This window comes from Peromyscus maniculatus, chromosome 8 (assembly GCF_049852395.1).
Source record: "Peromyscus maniculatus bairdii isolate BWxNUB_F1_BW_parent chromosome 8, HU_Pman_BW_mat_3.1, whole genome shotgun sequence".
Lineage (NCBI taxonomy): Eukaryota > Metazoa > Chordata > Mammalia > Rodentia > Cricetidae > Peromyscus > Peromyscus maniculatus.
In genome coordinates, this window is record NC_134859.1 from 75,155,097 (window position 1) to 75,173,413 (window position 18,317).

Below are 18,317 nucleotides of genomic sequence, written 5' to 3' on the forward strand. Positions count from 1 at the left end.
CTCTGGAAGCACCTGCTTGGGAGTCAGAGAATCTGTCCTGAAGACCAAGAGGGGCAGGTGAGGTGTGGGGTGACAATGGTGATAGCATTTATTAGGGGTTCACTGTGTGCGGGTCACTCTTCTGGGGTGCTTCCTATGTTGTGTTGTACCTAACCCAGGAACGATGACATGAAATCAGTCCCATTACTCGCATTTTTACCCACTGGGAAATGGAGGCACAGGGAGGTACAGAGATGAAGTTGATAGCCATCCTTAGTAAACGCTAGTCCCTGGATTTGAACAAGGCGGCAGTAGAATTCCAGAGTTGATGCCTAAGCTCTAAGCTACCTGTTGGGAGCAGGTGGAGGACAGGTGATAGGATCCAGGATCCCCACATGGACACAACTTGTGAAGAACAGAAAAAGGCCTACCTGCTCAGAAACACCTCCCAGGGATCTGTGACCCAGCATTGTGTCCGGAACTCCCTATTAACATTCTTTATCTGGATTTAAAAACAGTCTCCTAGCGTATGCAGCAAACAGGAAGCCGGCTATTGAGAGAGAAGCACGCAGAGGCCTTATGCCCATCATCACAGCATAGATTCATTTGTTGGATTAGTGGTCTGGGCCAGCAAGGGGGAAGCTGGAACTTTCTGGAGCTGGGGTAGATGAAAAGGGTCTGTGTAGACCTACTGCCCCCAGGTGGTCATTTGCAGAAGTGACAGTCACTGACCACAGAAAGATGAACTATCATTTTTTGCAGGAGGCCTTTGGCCTCAAGCCATACAGATTACAGGGAGTTTGTTTCTATAGCCACATTTGGAGAAATTTGTAAAACAAAGATCGTTTTTAATTTAAAATGTCACTAAAGCTATATAAGCTTCAGGACCCATAAAACAAGGCTGCCCTGCCTGGGAGGACTGCCTACAGGTGTCACTTCTAAATTTTTTTGTTTGTTTGTTTTATTTTGTGTGAGAGAGCATCTCACTATGTAGCCCTGGCTGGCCTGAAATTCACTCTGTAGACCAGGTTGGCCTCAAACTCACAGAGATCTGCCTGTCTCTGCCTCCCAGTGTTTGGATTAAAGACCTAGAAGGTGTCATTTGTAGAAAACGAAGAGTCACTATTCTTTTTATTTGAAAACTCTGTTTATTTATCTTACTGTTATAGTTGGGGATGAAACTCGGGGCCTCACGTATATACAGGCAAGTGCTTTGCCACTGTACTAGACCCCAGCTCTCGGGATCACTAATTAAAGGGGAAAAACAATCATGTCGGGAGGATTGCTCCAGGGACTCCAGTGTGAACAGCTGTGAAGCGTCACCTAAACACTGGGAAGCCTGTCTTGTCCTCCAACGTGTCGCCTGGGGCGCTGGAGCGATGGCTCAGTGGTTAAGGGCACTGGCTGCTCTTCCAGAGGTCTTGCGTTCAATTCCCAGCAACCACATGGTGACTCACAACCATCTATGATAGGATATGATGCCCTCTTCTGGCGTGCAGGTAATACATGCAGAGCACTCATACATAAAATGCAAATAAAGTGTGGCCTGGGTGCAGAACTCACAAAGCTAGAACCAAGAACATCCACTCAAACTTGCGATGTCAACTTGAGAAAGTTGTTTACCCTATTTGCAGACCCGCAGCCTGGCTGTCAATCAGCCCAGAAGCTTGTTAGAAACACAGTTCAGGGCCCCACTCCAAACCAACCTAATCAGAATCTGCCTTGCTCGAACTCCCTAGGAACTCGCCCCCAGGTTCACAAACCCTGAAATACCTGCCCTGAAGGGGTCTCATCCTCCGTGATCCATGCAACCCCTCAGAATTATTCTAATCAGCATAAACTCCAACAGGCAGCTAGCTGCTCAGGCTCCGTTCACTCTCGTTTCCTTGGCTGTGGAAAGGAGCCAAGTCCCACAGACCTCCAGGGCAGGTATGGGCACAAAGTGTTGATCTCTCCTTTGTCTGCACTGGCGCCTCCTTCAGGGCAGCCACCTGTTATCGCAGGGAAGCTGGGCAGCTTGTAACAATGTCTTGTGAATTGTTAGATGTGATTTAACGGTGGAGTCCTCGGAAATCATCGTCAGTTATGTTTACCGCACAAGGGCTCTGCAGTCCTAACACACCGTCCTAACACACCCGACGCTTCACAACAAGGCTCCTTCCGCCCCACCCCACACCCCTGAGACAGAGTCTCACTGAGTAGCCCAGACTAGCCTGAACTTGAGGCCCCTCCTGCCTCCACCTCCCAAGTGCTGAGATTACATGTGTGCGCCACCCCTTCCAGAAAAGACTTTCTGTTGGGTCTTATGGTTAGCTCCATTTTACGGAAGACAGTTGAAGCCCCAGAGGATTATAAAAAGCCCCACTGAGGCAGGGGACAGCCAGAGGTCAGTAAAAATGACAGTACACACTCAATGCACGGTGGGCTCGGATGACATGTTCACACAGTATGTCTTGCAAAGGCCTCAAAGGGAAGCTAGACTCGGGTGGCAGGATCAGATGTGTGCAGGCAGTCATAAGTGGCCCGTGGTCACTATAGCATCATTTGTTCTGACTTGGCTTTATTCATCCATGCTGTTCACTAGAAAACTCACTAAGAACTAATGGAGGGCCCTGCACCAGGCTGGGTGTGGGCAGAGACAGGCCCAGTTCCTGCCCTGAAAGAAGCCCAGTGAGACAGACAAGTAGACAACCAGAGCTGTGAGGGAAGGACTAGGTTGGGGCACTCAGCCCATGTGGCTGGGGATGGTGGGGGCTGCAGGTGTGGGCATCCTAAGGTGCATGCTCAGCTAGAAAGGCAAGTAGAGCCTGCCAGCCTGGAGAGGAGCAAAGGCATTGTACCCTCCCTTCCCAGGTCTGCACCCTCCTTGCCCTGAACCTACTCAGTAGGTGTGTGTGTGTGTGTGTGTGTGTGTGTGTGTGTGTGTGTGTGTGTGTGTGTGTGTGTGTGTGTTTGAGTAGTCAGGGTCTCTTTATGTAGTCTAAGCTGGTCTGGAACACACTATGTAGTCCAGGCTGTGCAGCCCTATAAATTTTGGTGGTGTGTTTGTTTTTGAGACAGGGTTTCTCTGTGTAGCCCTGATGGTCCTAAAACTCACTCTGTAGACAGTTGACCTCGAACTCTCAGAGACCCGCCTACCTCTGCCTCCTGAATGCTGGGATCAAAGGCGTGCGCCGCCACCACCTCCTGGCATATAATTCTTATGCTGTGTATGAACACACACTATTTCTTTCCTCTCATTTAAAGCAATTGCTGGGCCCAAGGAGATGGCTCAGCAGGTAAGGGCCCTTGATGCCAAGCTGGGGCACCTGAGTTTAATCTTTGGCGTCTACACGGTGAAAGTAGAGAAACAACTGCCACAGTTGTCTTCTGGCATGTGCACCCCTCATAATTTTTAAATGTTTAAATGACGCAATTGTTTATTCATTCCTTGATCCCAGATCTCCAGCACATGAAGCTAGCCGTTCTCATGATTTCTTCAATGTCCTTTCTGTATGACAAATTCCTGCATCTCTCTCTCTCTCTCTGTCTCTCTCTGTCTCTCTCTGTCTCTCTCTCTGTCTCTCTCTCTCTCTCTCTCTCTCTCTCTCTCTCTGTCTCTCTCTCTCTGTCTCTCTCTCTCTCTCTCTCTCTCTCTCTCTCTCTCTTTTGAGACAAGGTTTCTCTGTGTAGTTTTGGTGCCTGTCCTGGATCTTGCTCTGTAGACCAGGTTGGCCTCGAACTCACAGAGATCTGCCTGGCTCTGCCTCCCGAGTGCTGGGATTAAAGGCATGCGCCACCACCGCCTGGCCCCGGTGCACCTCTTAAACAAGGGTGCTATTTACAAAGATGTTGGTAGAATATAGGGAAACCATGTAGGGTAGGTATGTAGATGGGACCCAAAGCCAATGACGAGAGCACAATTCAACAAGGCGAACCAGGTCTGAGGGACAATTGTGTAGAGTGGCTCAGGGTAGGCTGTGACCTGTGTTCTTGAAGTGTGAGAGAGGGAGTAGGAGATAGAACAAAGCCCAGTTCCACTCTCCTCCTTGCTTCGACTCCCTGCCAGTGCCTCCAACTTCAGAATCAACTAGGATCTAGCTGGAAGCAGAGGGCAAGGGGCTGGTGCGTGCAGCCACCAGTGCAGTCCACTGAGGTGGGGTTCCTGCAGTGTAGGTGAAGGTGGAGAGTGGCAGAGGGTGGATATGGATCAGCTGGCAAGCGGGAGTGTTCAGCTCTTACTGTCCAATGTTGCAGGCGGGCCTACCTCTCCTTCATTTCATATACTGAGTACTTAGAGTACTAAGTCCATGAGAATGTGACTGCATTTGGAGACAGTCTTTCTACTGTATAAAGGTAGACCCTATCCAGTATGAGATTAAAACACACATAGCTTTGCTCACAGAGAAAAGACCACATGAAGACGAAGAGAGAAAGCAGACATCTACAAGGTAAAGAACCGCACTATAGAAACCAACCAACGTGCTGGCATGTGCCTGTAATACCGCTACTGACGAGGTCAAGGCCAGAGAATTGCAGAGTTTGAGGCCAGCCTGGCCTACAGAATGAGTTTACTCTGTGCATAAGGCTTTATAGTGAGATTGTCCCCTCCCAGCCGCAAGACAAGGACTTAGGTAGCCCTAGCTTGCCTTCAAAGCTTTGTCGCTGAGGATGACCTTCAACTTCTGATTCTCTTGCTTCTGCCTCTGGAGACCTGGGATGACGCGTGTGCATCATCATATCCTGTTTATTTAATGCTGGGTTTTGTGCGTACTACAAAAGCACTCTATGAACTGAACTGTAGCCCTAGACTGACAGCTCATCACAATAAACCACCACCACCATCTGGCCATGGGGGCACATGCCTTTAATGCCAGCACTTTGGAGGCAGATGCAGTAGATTTCTGTAGTTCAAGGTCAGCTTTGTCTACATAAGTTTCAGGCCAGCCAGGGTACTTAGTGGTACCCTGTCTATAAACAAACAAACAAACAAACAAACAAACAACAACAAGAAGCAAGGGGCTGAAGTGATGGTTCACTCAAACACATACTGCTCTTGTAGGGTCAGGCGAGAGCTTGTGTTTAAGGGCTAGTGGAGAGGGCTAGAGAGGTGGCTCAGTGGTTAAGAGCACTGGCTGCTCTTCCAGAGGTCCTGAGTTCAATGCCCAGCAACCACATGGTGCCTCACCACCATCTATAATGAGATCTGGTGCCCTCTTCTGGCCTGCAGGCATACATGCAGGCAGAACACTGTTTTGGGTGTCTGTATAACTGAGTGGTAGAGTACTTGTATGTGAGACACTAGGTGCCTCCCTCTCCCATAAGGCGATCTGCGGGACGCCATCAAAGGCCGTACTCCCAGGTGGCCATCACAACAGTGACACTGTGACCATCACGGGACAGTTGCTGACCAGCACTTACTGTGTACCCTAGCCTGTCCCATTCAGCCTACTCTAGAAGACACAAAGCCTCAACTGTCCGTTCTTTCTGTTCCCAGCTACCCAACAATGTCATCCTGTGTTATGAGCAAACATGTCTTGAGTGTGGGCTTCTGATCAGCCATGTCTCCACACTCCCAAGTATTCCTTTTTGTCCACCAATACTCTGTTCTTTCTGTTGCAGAAGGATCAAATGTGACAATGGAAAGGGGAATTTCAAAGGTTCAAGGTGGATCACTCCAGGATAACTTAGAAAAATCTCCCACTTAGTAATTTCTTCTGACTCGAGAATTTATGTCTTCTGCTTTCCTCCATGAACTTGGAATAAACCTTTCTTCTTTCTTTCTTTCTTTCTTTCTTTCTTTCTTTCTTTCTTTCTTTCTTTCTTTCTTTCTTTCCTTCCTTCCTTCCTTCCTTCCTTCCTTCCTTCCTTCCTTCCTTCCTTCTTTCTTTCTTTCCTTTTCAAGACAGGGTTTCTCTGTGTAGCTTTGTGCCTTTCCTGGGACTCGCTATGTAACCCAGGCTGGCCTTGAACTCACAGAGATCCGCCTGCCTCTGCCTCCCGAGTGCTGGGATTAAAGGCGTGCACTGCTGCTGCTGCTGCTGTTGCTGCTGCTGCTGCTGCTGCCGCCGCCGCCGCCGCCGCCGCCGCCACCGCCTGGTGGAACAAACCTTTCCAATTCTTTTGCAGCATAGTCTGTGCTAGCTTACAGGGGCAGGCCTTGGAGGGAAGGGGAAGTATGCCTGGAGACTAGGGCCGCAGATAGCTCGGACACAGATTAGAAAGTTGTTGAAGACTGGGAAGGTTATATTTAGCCAGGAGCGTGTTTACTCCCCAGAGCTGACCCCCTTAGATCTCAGGGACCTGGGAGCCAGTTGGCCCAGGGGCCAGAGTCCTTTTCTCTTCTTTCTTTCTTTTTCTTTTTAGATTAAACATATGGTATAATGTCCTAGTTTATAGGCAGTGGACTTGCAGACACACATCTCTCCTCCTCCTCCTTTTCCTTCTTCTTTTTAAGATTTTGTTTTTAAAACTACCGTGTGTGTGTGTGTGTGTGTGTGTGTGTGTGTGTGTGAAGGACAGCTACAGGCTGGTGCCCACGACCTCCAGAGCCATCAGGTCTCCCTGGAGTTGGAGTTACAGGCTCTTGTGATGCTGGGAACTGAACTCGGGTCCTCTGCAAGAGCAGTATATGCACTTAACTGATCTGCCACCCCTCCAGCCCCTGTTCTAGAGCGTGGAGGCAGGAGTGATGCCGCCTCTCAGCTCAGGCCTCAGGTCACTGTATCTCCTGCTGCTAAGGCCAGCTTTGTTAAAGCCTTTCAGCTCCTGTCTCCAGCGTCTGGCTAGTTAAGGTAGCAGGCAGGGAACAGGAGAGTGCCCAGGCTGGGCTGGATCCCGGTTCAATCAGTTGCATATCAGACAAAGGTACTTAAGTTCCTGCGGCTTTGCTTTCTCACCCATAATGAGGATGATAATGGCTACGCTGTGGGTAGGCGGAGTTATCTCTGAGATAACACAAACAAGCGGCAACTGCCCTAAAAACATTCCCTGCTTCCCTTCTGGGACCTCCCTTAGAGTGGGAGGAGGATTTTGAGATGACTTCATGCTTTTTCCTAGGGACAAAGATAACCGGCTCCTTGGAGACCTAGTGTGTGATTCAAAACATTCATTGGGTCAAAAAGTTTACATATGAATACAAACTCTTTACAAGGCAAAATAAAGAGAAAAAAACCACCTCTGAATTTACCCTTGCATTTTTGTCCTAGGGATAACTGAAGTCCACAGTCCCATATGCTTTGGCACAGATTTTATCCTCATACAAACACTGGCACCTGTGGATGGATGGTTTCTTTTTCCCTCTTACAGGCTGGGATCCTCAAGTGATGCAGTTTTTTGTTTGTTTGTTTGTTTCTGTTTTCATTTGACCACAAGCCATGGGCACTAATCTAGGTAAATACAGATGAACTAAGTTTGCTGATTTTAATAGCTGCATAAAGTTTAGTAGAACCAACGAACTCTAATTTTCCAGCCACTTTTTTGTTTGTTTGTTCTGAGATAAGGTCTCTCTACATAGCCCTGGCTGTCCTGGAACTCACTATGTAGACCAGGCTGACCTCGAACTCAAAGAGATCCTCTGCATCTCGAGTGCTGGGATTAAAGGTGTAAGCCATCATGACACGGCCATTTGACGAATTTTAATTAATTAACTATATGTGTATGGATATTTTGCCTGCATGCATGTCTGTGCCTGGTGCCTGCAGAGGTCAGAAGAGGACATCGAATTCCCCGGAACTGGAGTTACAGGCGATTATGTGAGCGATGGAACTCGAATCTGGGTCCTCTGGAAGAGCAACCAGTGCTCTGAACTGTTGAGCTCTCTCTCCAGCCCGATGGATTTTTTTCTTTTTAATCTTGTCATGACAATCAACAATGATGACCCCTGCACAAATACCCTGATGAAACGTCTTAATTTCTACGGAGTCCTTCTCCTGATCTAAGGCATCCATCTCTCCAAACCCACACTTTGAGAAGCTGACCACTGACAGGCTACTTTCCCCCAGATTTTCAGCTTCCTCCCCGAACGAGTTAGTTATGAACGCTTTTCACGCTTTAAACTCCAGAGCTATCGGGCGGGCGAGTGCCGCCTCCAGAGGAGGGAACGCTACTTGCAGGCAGCCTTCCACTGAGCGCGAAAGCAGATTGCTCCAGCGACCGGTTTAAGGAAGGAGGCCTGGACGCTCATGTCACCTGGGAAAGTGACTTCGCCCCTCTTTGGGTCTCAGCTTCCTTCTGCGTCGCCTAACTGGCCAAGATTAGGAATAATTGAGCCTGGAGCCGGTGGCTTCAAACGTCAAGAGTGGCTGGCTGACTGTAGGATGTGCCTCATCTCCGCGAGCCCCACGGTATTCCCTCCACACTGCCCGACCTGCGGGAGAGGAGGAGGCTTCCGAAAGTCAGCAAGAAACCAAGTGCCACATTCAATCTTTGCCCTGGACCAGTCAATTACGACTCCGGCGTAGCTTTGGCGCACGCCTGCCCTTTCCGGATCGGCCATCGATTGTTCCTGTCTGGCACACCCCCCCCCCGGTCCCCGCAGGAGTAGCGGAGCGCGCCCGCTCAGCCCATCATTTGCTTCTGCCTGACTCCGCCCTCCGGACGGCGCTGAGGCGGGACTGGGATCCACGGCTCGGCCAGCAGCTTGTCCCCCCCTTCACTTGCTTGCTGCCGCTTCCGCTTCCGGCAGCAGCTAGCGGCTGTCTGCCCTAGGTGACCATGGCGGGGAGCCGGCTGGAGACGATTGGGAGCGTGTTTTCCCGGTGCGTGCTCAGAGTCGGGCGTGAGCAGGGTTCCCAGAGGGTCACGCCGCTCCTGGCGTGGCCGGAGCGGGACGCGGTTGCGGGTGTCCGAGCCCGGAGAGGCCCTCGTGCTCGCTCCTGGCTCGCAGTGTTTGTCGACGTCCCCGTGGAGTTCTGATCTGTCACTTTACAGATTCGCCACCCCACTTCGGGGGAGACCGCTAGAATAAAGAAGGGGCTGAAGGGCTTGACCGGACGGTCTTGGCGTTTCCACCGTGGAACGGTGGCCGGGCTGGGGGTTGGGATGCATGCGAGGAGATAAGAGTGGCCTAAAGTTGAACGTGATGGCTCATGCCCATAATCTGAGCACTTGGGAGGCGAGGCAGGACGATCGCCACCAGACCGAGGCCAACCTGGGCTACGTAGCGAAGTTCAGGACAGTCAGGCTACTGGAGGACTTTTTGTCAAAACAGAAAGACAGCCTGGCGTGGACACGCTGTAATCCTAGCACCGGAGAAGTTCAGAGAGGCACTAAATTCAAGGTTATCCTCGACTACATACTGAGTTTAAGGCTATCCTAGGCTACGTGAGACCTAAACAACAACAGGACTTAACACTGGCCGTGCTAGGTTGCTGTGGAATGTGGCCATGTCTCCTCTAGGTGGGAAGCCCTGCTCAGCTCACCTGAACTGCGCTGCTCTGGCCTGCCTTAAGTTGGTTCAGGGACTTTGACAGGCTGTTGTAATGGACTGACCGTGGCTCTGTTCCCTCTCTAAGGACGAGGGATCTGATGCGTGCTGGAGTGTTGAAGGAGAAGCCGCTGTGGTTTGACATATATAAGGCCTTTCCGCCGCTGAGAGAGCCTGTCTTCCGAAGACCCCGTTTGAGATATGGTAAAGCCAAAGCTGCCATCCAGGACATCTTTTACCACGAGGATCGGATTCGAGCGTGAGTGGCTGGTCCCCTGTAGTGAACACAGATGCACCAGACCTTCAGAAAGGAAGGTTTATGTAGAAGTCTGCTAAGGAGCTGACAGGGGCTTGCTCTGTGGAGTTGGTCTTGTATAGCAAGTCAAATAATGACATCTCACTCTTCCCTGTGGTAAGAGGAAACAGAAGTGTTTGTTTGGCTGTTGGTTTGTTTGCTTGAGACAGGATTTCTCTGTGTATCCCTGGCTGTTCTGGAATGTGCTCTGTAGACCAGGCTGGCCTCAAACTCAGAGATCCACCTGCCTCTGCCTCCTGGTATTTTGTTGTTTTTAAGATTCATTTTTATTTATTTATTTTTTCTTTTTTCTTTTCATTTTTATTTTTAATTACACATCTCTATGTGCATGTGAGTGCAGGTGCCCCTCAGAGCCAGAGGTCTTGCTTTTTTTTTTTTTTTTTTGAGACAGGGTTTTTTTTTTTTTGTGTAGTTTTGGTGCCTTTCCTAGAACTCACTCTGTAGACCAGGCTGGCCTTGAACTCGCAGAGATCACCTGCCTCTGCCTCCCAAGTGCTGTGATTAAAGGCGTGTGCCACCACTGCCTGGCAGCAGTTTTTTTTTTTAAAATAAAGATTATTTTTATTTTATGTGTATGGAGTTTTGCCTGTATGTTTGTCTGTGTGCCTGTGTGTTCACTGCTGGAGGAGGCTGGAAGGGGTCAGATACCCTGGAGTTGGAGTTAGCGTCAGTTGTGAAGCTCCTGTCCTGGGTACTGGGAACGGTGGGCACCCGGTCCTCTGGAAGAGCATAGTCTGTCATCTTAACTGTTGAACCATCTCTCTAGCTCCACAATGCCTCTCTTCGTGTGTGGAAGCTGCTGATTTCATTTTACAAGTTTTCTGCCATGCCTCCTGTCAGACGCGGTTCTACACGTGTTAGGCACTAAGATAGACAGTCTATTCACACCCACCAGTTTTCGTTTTTGTTGGCCTCTGCACCTTTGTGTTTGGGAAGGTCTTTTTCAGGAAGCTCAACTATCTTATTTAGTTTCAACCCAGGGTGATCTTGAACTTGTAGTCTTTCTGCCTCTACCTCCCAACTTCTGGGATTCCAAGTATGTGATATCACATCCGAGTTTTTATGTTGTTATTGCTGTTGCTTTTTGTTTGTTTGTTTGTTTGTTTGTTTTTTGTTTTTCGAGACAGGGTTTCTCTGTGTAGCTTTGCGCCTTTCCTGGAACTCACTTGGTAGCCCAGGCTGGCCTCGAACTCACAGAGATCCACCTGGCTCTGCCTCCTGAGTGCTGGGATTAAAGGCGTCCGCCGCCGCCGCCGCCGCCACCGCCCGGCACTTTTTTTTTTTTTTAAATATAATTTACTACATTTACTTCTCTATTTAGTATGTGTGTGTTTGCATGTGTGTGGGGTCAGAGGCCAACTTGTGGTGGATGGTTTTCTCCTTTTACCATCTGAGTCCCGAGGATCGAACCCTTGTCGTAAGGCTTGGGGGCAAGCACTTCTTTCTCACTGAGCCATCTTGCTGGTCCCAGGCCTACCTTTCTTGAGTTACTTTTAAAATACTAGTCAGGTGTTGGAACAAATGAAAGTACGTGTTCTTTAATTTGCTCTCTACTCCTTCTAAGCTAAGTAATGTTGGAAAGTAACATTAGAAGATGTCCTTAAACTTCTCTTTCTTTTAAATGATGAAGAAAAATTCAGATGTCACCCTAGCTGGACATGGTGGCTCACACGTGTAATCCCAGCACCTGGCAGGTGAGGCAGGTGGATCAAGAGTTTGAGGTCAGCCGGCGCTGCATAGTGAAACTGCTCCCGATAACCAGGGGCCATATCTCAGCGATCGGGCTCACCTGGCATGTGTGAGGCCTCGGTTCTTCAGTCTCTAGTTCTGTCTCTCTGACAACTCCACCCTTAGAAAAAGACCTGCCATGGACCAGGTACTGTCATCTTCTCAGTGGCTAGTGCAGCTCATGGCCTGTGGTTCATAACCGTCTGTTGATGAACCGTTAGTGGTGAGATGATTGGAGGAAAGCACCAGGCTGGCGGGAGAAGACAGTGAAAAAGGAGATGGGGGGTTAAGTCTTAACTAGTTTATTAAAAACTAGTGTCTTTTGAGACAGGGGCTGACTCCAGTGGAGGCCAAGCTGATGTCAGTTTTCTGCAGCTTCTTACCTCAGCCTCCAAGGTGCTGGGATTACAGACATGAGCTCTCACCCTCTGCTCTCCATAGCACTTCCTGACCCACAGGACAAGCATGTTCTTGCTCTCTGAGACTTTCAGACATTTCTGCTCGGGTTTGCCACATGTATGTTTTTGCCTCTTTGTGCTTTACTGTGCTGAAGTTGGACACAGGTTCTGATCCATGCTGGGAGCACTCAGCCTGTGAGACACCACAGACAGCTCAGGTTCTTGTCCACACAGGGAGCACTCAGCCTGTGAGACACCACAGACAGCTCAGGTTCTTGTCCACACAGGGAGTACTCAGCCTCTGAGACACCACAGACATTTTGGTGGTTTGGTTTGGTTTTGAGGCTCATTGTGATTCCTGGGTGGGACTTGTTGTGTAGATCAAGCTGGCTTTGAACTTGGAGACATCCCCCACCTGTGAGAGTGCTGTCTTCTCGCTGTGCCTTCCTTGGGAGAGGACAGAAAGGAAGCATGCCTTCTGTCTTTTCGGAAGGACACCATTGCTGTTTTGTTTAAGGGCTGTGTGCGTGACCTGATGAACTCCCAAAGCTCCCGTCTCTACTTTCACACCCTGGAGTTTCCACAAAGGAATCTGAAGTTGATAGCAACCACTACATAGGAAAATGGGCAGAGAAGATGAATAGTTTACAGGAAAGGAATCCAGTTTGCTTTCAAACTTGAGAAAATGTCCAATGCCATTCTTTTTCTCTTGTTGTGTGTGTGTGTGTGTGTGTGTGTGTGTGTGTGTGTGTGTGCATGTGTGTGCGTGCGTGTAGTTGATGGTGCTGAAACTAGAATTACAGTTTCCAGCCTATCAGTTTGGCAGGGGTCGTGAAACAGGAAGACAGGCGCTTGTATATTGTGGAAACTACCCGAGTGTAAGTTTGGCACTGCTGCTCTGAGAGGCACGTGAGCAGTTTGAGAGGTTGGTTTTTGTTTTGTTTTAACAGATACATAAGCACATAGCTTGATCTCGCTCTACCATGTCTGTGGATTTATTCATGGACTCACCTGTACAGCACACAGGCAGCCAGGTGTTCTTGCAGCAGTCTTGATGGCAAAGGATTAGAAACAGTCTCTGCACTGGTTTGAGACAAACTCTGAAAACACAAGATATGGGGTGAGGGGTGTGTGTGCTTAGTGGTACTGGCCTCTGTGGGGGTGATCGAAATGTTTTGGAGGGCCAGCGAGATGGCTCAGTGGGTAAAGGCGCTTGCTGCCAAGCCTGAGGACCTGAGTTCAAGCCCCAGGATCCACATGGTGGAAGGAGAAAATCTGCTCCATCAAGTTGTCCTCTGACCTCCACTCGTGTTGTGACATGCGCCACCTACACACACTTAAGTAAACAAATAGATAAAGTGTTCTGGAACTATCGAGGTGATGGTTGTAGGATTGATTGCATTAATGCCACTGGTACAGTTAAGAAGGGTTGTTAAATTTTCATTGTATTTTATTAAAGTGGAGATGTACATGTGTGGACATGCTTGAGTACATGCTACAGCATCCATGTAGAAGTCAGAGGACAACTTCACAGGAGTCCTCTCCTACCATGTGGGTTCTAGGGATCAAACGCAGGTCGTTAGGTTAGGTTTGGTGGCAAGTGCCTTTGCCTGCTGAGCCACTCAAAGGCCCAACAAGGACTAATTTTTCCCCAGTTTAAAAAAAAAAAAAAAAAAAAAAGGAAAATGGGTACCCTTTTGGTTAAAGGATGTGGCTGGGAGATGTGACGACAATTCACTGTGTGAGAGCACTTCCTGTGAAACTATGAAACCCGAGTGTGAATCTCCAGCACCCGTGTGAGAAGCTGGGCCTGGGTACATGTGCCTGTAAACCTCAGCCTTGGGGGCAGAGGGAAAGCCTGGGTACATGTGCCTGTAAACCTCAGCCTTGGGGGCAGAGGGAAAGCCTGGGTACATGTGCCTGTAAACCTCAGCCTTGGGGGGCAGAGGGAAAGCCTGGGTACATGTGCCTGTAAACCTCAGTCATGCGGGGCAGAGGGAAAGCAGATCTTGACAGTATGCCGCCGGCCAGCCTAGCCAAAACGGTGAGCTTCCAGGCCAGTAAGAGACCTGGATTCAAAGCACGAAGTGGAGAGTGGTGGAGGAAGACACATGATGTCCTGCTCTGTCCTCCACGTGCCCCCAACACTCAGTGTGCATGTAGCACACACACACACACACACACACACACACACACACACACACACACACACGGAGTGATACGTCTGTAGTGTTATTTGTGGTGGGGCATTTCGGAATGTGGTGCCCGCTGAACCTGTTGCTCTCTGAGAGGGGAACAGGGAAGTTGGGGCAGCACGGAGAGGGAGTGTTGGTTCTCACCGAGCTCCTCTGTCCCCTTGATTATGACTGTTCTTTGGGTTAGGCCCTGAACTTCTCAGGTCTAGCATTGCTCCACAGTCCTCTGCCCCATTCCATAGCCTATCGTGGAGATTCATGTTGTTTTTGTATTTTCTAGGAAATTCTTTTCCGTCTATGGATCTGGTCACAAAGCTTTTGATCTGCTCAACCCAAACTTCAAGTCTACCTGTCAACGGTAAGTATTCCCCAGGCCTGAGTAAATCAAGCTCCCCGAGGATTCAGCTGTTTTTTTTCGGGGAAAGGGTTTGAGACAGGGTTCCTCTGTGTACCCTGACTGTTCTGGATCTCGCTCTGTAGACCAGGCTGGCCTTGAACTCACAGACATCACCTGCCTCTGCCTCCCGAGTGCTGGGATTAAAGGCATGCTCCACCACCGCCCGGCTCAGCTGTCATTCTGAGGAGTTGTGTGGAGGTCTCCCTCGGGAGGGGTGCTCCTCTAGGCAGCTCTCTCTGGGGCTGGCTTGCTACTGTGCAGCAGACCTCGCCGTAGCCCCAACCCAGGCCTGGGGTGGCTGCTTGGAATTGCAGGTTTGTGGAGAAGTACATGGAGCTGCAGGACCTGGGAGAGGCAGATGAAGAAAAGTTGTTTACGGAGACAGGGAAGGCTCTGCTGGCGGAGGGGGTCGTTTTACGACGAGTGAGAGAGGCAAGGAATGTGAGTACCTCCTTGTCAGAGCTGTTCTGGTGGGCCTCCAGGGTGGGGCTCAGCAGGAGCGTGTGTGCTCAGCTGTGCATGTGTGTGAGTGCGCACACACATACATACACACACACACACACACACACACACACACACAGTAATTTCAGTTGGCGTTGTCTCTCTGGCAGTGAAAGGGGGGGGTTTGCTTGAAACCTTGGCTCATGCCTTTAACCCCAGGTCAAATGCTGCTGCATTGGATATCCCGGGTTCTGTGACCACTGCTCACAGCATGTTGCTGTCAAGCCCTTGAGAATGGGGTTCAGGAGACATTTTTGTGCACTTGCTGTTTGTCAGCAGACAATTGACATGAGAGGTCACTGCTGAGCATTTCCCTGACGCCAGGGTGCGCCTGGTCACACAGCTGCAGCCAGCTGTGTGCGCTGGCGGCGTCTGAGACACGTGCCTGTGCCTGGTCTTGTAAGCAGCACGACAGTAGTCACACTCCCTAAACCCTGACAGGTCGGTGTCAGACCCCAGGCTTCGCCGGAAGGAAAGCAGCCTCCGGAAGATGCCCAGGAGCCAAAGATGGACGCCCCCTCTCCGTGAGGCCCTTCTGTGTACCGAGCGTGCCCACCACCCGGGACAGGCTCGGCTGAGCTGCGGACTCTGTTGGCCTCCATCTCTCAGGCACGTCTCCTTCTCTGTTCCCGCTTCTGGGTTGTCAGAAACCTCAGTACCGTGGTTTGAAAGCACCACTTTTGTGAACTTTTACTTATGACATGGTTATATAAAGGGTTTTCTAATGCTTTCAAAGTCGATAACACCTGGAAACTTCCAAAGGTGCCTTGTGCTGGCTGGGGCCGCCGCATTGAACCTCGCCTTTGTTCTCGTCTGGATCCCACGGAATTCTACTTGACCACGTAGTGTGGCCCAGTGTGGCCCAGTGTGGCCCAGTGTGGCCCTCGGCCGAGTGTTTCTGTCTGCAGGTGGCGTCTGTTCCTTTTGCTGTAATGCTATTGACTGCAGCTCGAAAGGCCCAGGAGAGGCCCAGGCAGCTGCAGTAAGACTGAGGACCTGTCTGATGTGGACGAAGACCAAAACCATGACTTGAGTGTCATGGGCTAAGTGTGTTGGAGGTGATTAACATGGGCTTGCAGCTCATCAGCGGCTTAGAACTGTTTGTTGAATGAATAAATGATCACACTTAGCTAAAGACTGGTGTTTTTATTAGTAACTGGATTTCCAAGATGGCAGGGCTTGGGGCAACTGATTCAGATGGTCTTCTCCATGAACACCCTCCTCCTGGCAGCTTCACCAGACCGTGTTTTACTAGTAAACGAGATGCCCGTTGTGATGCAGCTCTGTATTTGTGGGTGGTAGTTTTCATCCTGAAGTCAAAAGCAGCTTCAGACGGTCCTTACCTTAAAGCCTCTGTGGCTTTTCCACGCAGTTGTCTGAGTGCAGACCTTCTCTGTCTGGACTGAAGGACAGAGTCCAGGTCTCGTCTGTCCACCTAATTGTATGGGAGAGCTCGGTGAAGGTGATGCAGCCCCCGGCCGAAGGGCCTCTCTGTTGCCCAGTGTTGATGCTGCGTTATGATTCCTCACCATGGGGGCTCTCACTTTCTCATGGAGAGGCAAATCAAATCCCATCCATTCGAAGACTTCAGACACCGATTGGGTCCCAAATACCCGCGTGGACTGTGGGGAGGGCATCGGACAGCAGTGCCACAGATGTTCTCAGGAGGGGTGGACTTTGGGGGGGCACCGGACAGCGGTGCTGCAGATGTTGTTCTTAGGAGGGCGGCCCAGGAGCTGGCTTAGCGCCCTCCAGGCCTTACATTTCTGGGCTTTTAGTTTTTAGATTCTGCTTCGCCATCAGGATGTGAGAATGTCTTTCTCCACATGTTCTGATACTGAGAGTCAGCCTGTGGAAGGGAGGGGACTCAGGCTAGCCCTGTGGAGGGGGTGGAGGGCTGCCACAGGGACTGGGAGGTTAAGGACCAAGTCCCGCTTTCTGCAGAGGCCTCCCTCAGGCCGCTCTGGTGTTTGGAGAGGATGGGGTCCCTTCTTGCCACAGAAAAGTCTAGAATCAGGTTGAGAAGACAGTGACTTGAGAAGCAATGAGGAGGACAGGAGCCCTTCTGACTTACTGCAGAAACCTGTGGTAGGGGGCTCGGGAAGGGGCTCAGAGGACTTGAGTTTGATCCCCAACATCCAAGTGAAAAGTAGAAGCCAGCGCACACATGCAGTCCTAATGCCAGGAGACATGTCGGTGGGTCCCAGGTCCAGCGAGGCAGCCAGCTAGCTGCCTTGCTGAACTCCGGCCAAATTACAGATGTGACTCAAGGACGGGGTGGTGGTACCTGAGGAAGGACACCCGAGGTTGACCTGGCCTCCACATGTACGCCCATGCTCACACAAAACAAAGCATGGTAGAGGTGTGTGTGTGTGTGTGTGTGTGTGTGTGTGTGTGTGTGTGTGTGTGTGTGTGTGTGTGGCGGGGGGTGGGGGTGGGGGTGGGGGTGGGGGTGTGTGATCCTCTTTGGGTTAGTCTTGGAATTCTGCCTGAGGGAATCTGGAAGGTTCTGTGCTGGACCCCCCTCAGCCTTTAGCGATCAGGGTCTAGATCAGATGGTGGCTCAGTTTGGAAATTTTATGGTTCAGATTGAGACTTGACCTCCTGCTGAACCCGCATAGGGACCACACTCGGGCCCTTCACTGTGGTTTGTACGCTCAGTCTGCTGCCCACCCTCCACCGAACTTCCCGTGGCCTGCATTCAGCTACAGGCGTTTCTTCCCTACTAAGAGCAAACAAGGACAGACATTTTCACTTTGTGGCCACTGGAGCACTGAACAGCATTTCAGGAGCAGGCCCTCCCAAGAGCTCGGGGCAGCAGAGGGGCCGAAGCCGGAGGTGGGTGTCCAGGCTTCAGTGAAGTCTGCGGAAGACGAGCCTGAAGAGCTGGGTCCTCCTGGACGTCCGTGTGCGCTGCTGTCACCCCGTGCCCGTCACAGTCACCGGCCGACAGAATGAGGGCGAGCCTGGCCTGGACGGGGGTGGTGTTGTGAGGGGAGGTGGTGAATGCACAGCTTGCTGGTTTTGCCGTGGGTTTGGGTGGGTATTGTGAGGAGTGATGGGAAACGGGTTTGGACAGACAGGGTGGACTCAGACCGTGACGGCCTTGGCAGCCACGGGGAGGACTTTGGTTGGGTAGGAAAGCGAGCCCGCAAGCTACGTCGTGAAAGCAGCGTCAGGTCAATAGAAGGCTTGCTCAGGATTTGGGAGAGGGAGGGAGGGGAGAGGAGCCAGCTAGTCCCAGTCACAGACGTGAATGACCAGGAGACTGGCAGTGTTGAGGGGGGGGGTGCCTGGGGGAAGGAACGGGCACTCAGGGAACAGGGCTTTAATTCTGCTTGGGTGGAGGTTCAGTGCCCAGGGGGCGGGGATAGAGGGCCCAGGCACTTAGGAAATG

The 18,317-nt window shown here is 50.7% G+C and overlaps 1 protein-coding gene across 1 annotated transcript; it reads left to right on the forward strand.

Moving 5' to 3' along the window:
- The first annotated feature begins 8,558 nt into the window (after positions 1 to 8,558).
- On the forward strand, positions 8,559 to 16,055 carry Mrps23 (mitochondrial ribosomal protein S23). Its single transcript, XM_006972031.4, has 5 exons — positions 8,559 to 8,717; positions 9,474 to 9,644; positions 14,303 to 14,380; positions 14,734 to 14,860; positions 15,362 to 16,055. The coding sequence occupies exons 1-5, from the start codon at positions 8,674 to 8,676 to the stop codon at positions 15,446 to 15,448; spliced, it is 507 nt and encodes a 168-aa protein (XP_006972093.1). The 5' UTR covers positions 8,559 to 8,673; the 3' UTR covers positions 15,449 to 16,055.
- The last annotated feature ends 2,262 nt before the right edge of the window (positions 16,056 to 18,317 follow it).

Bases quoted from the DNA above. Each gene is read 5' to 3' on its own strand.
- Mrps23 (XM_006972031.4), top strand. From the start codon at position 8,674: ATGGCGGGGAGCCGGCTGGAGACGATTGGGAGCGTGTTTTCCCG. The intron at 9,645-14,302 runs GTGAGTGGCTGG...TGTATTTTCTAG, and splicing joins CACGAGGATCGGATTCGAGC to GAAATTCTTTTCCGTCTATG. The intron at 14,861-15,361 runs GTGAGTACCTCC...AAACCCTGACAG, and splicing joins GAGTGAGAGAGGCAAGGAAT to GTCGGTGTCAGACCCCAGGC.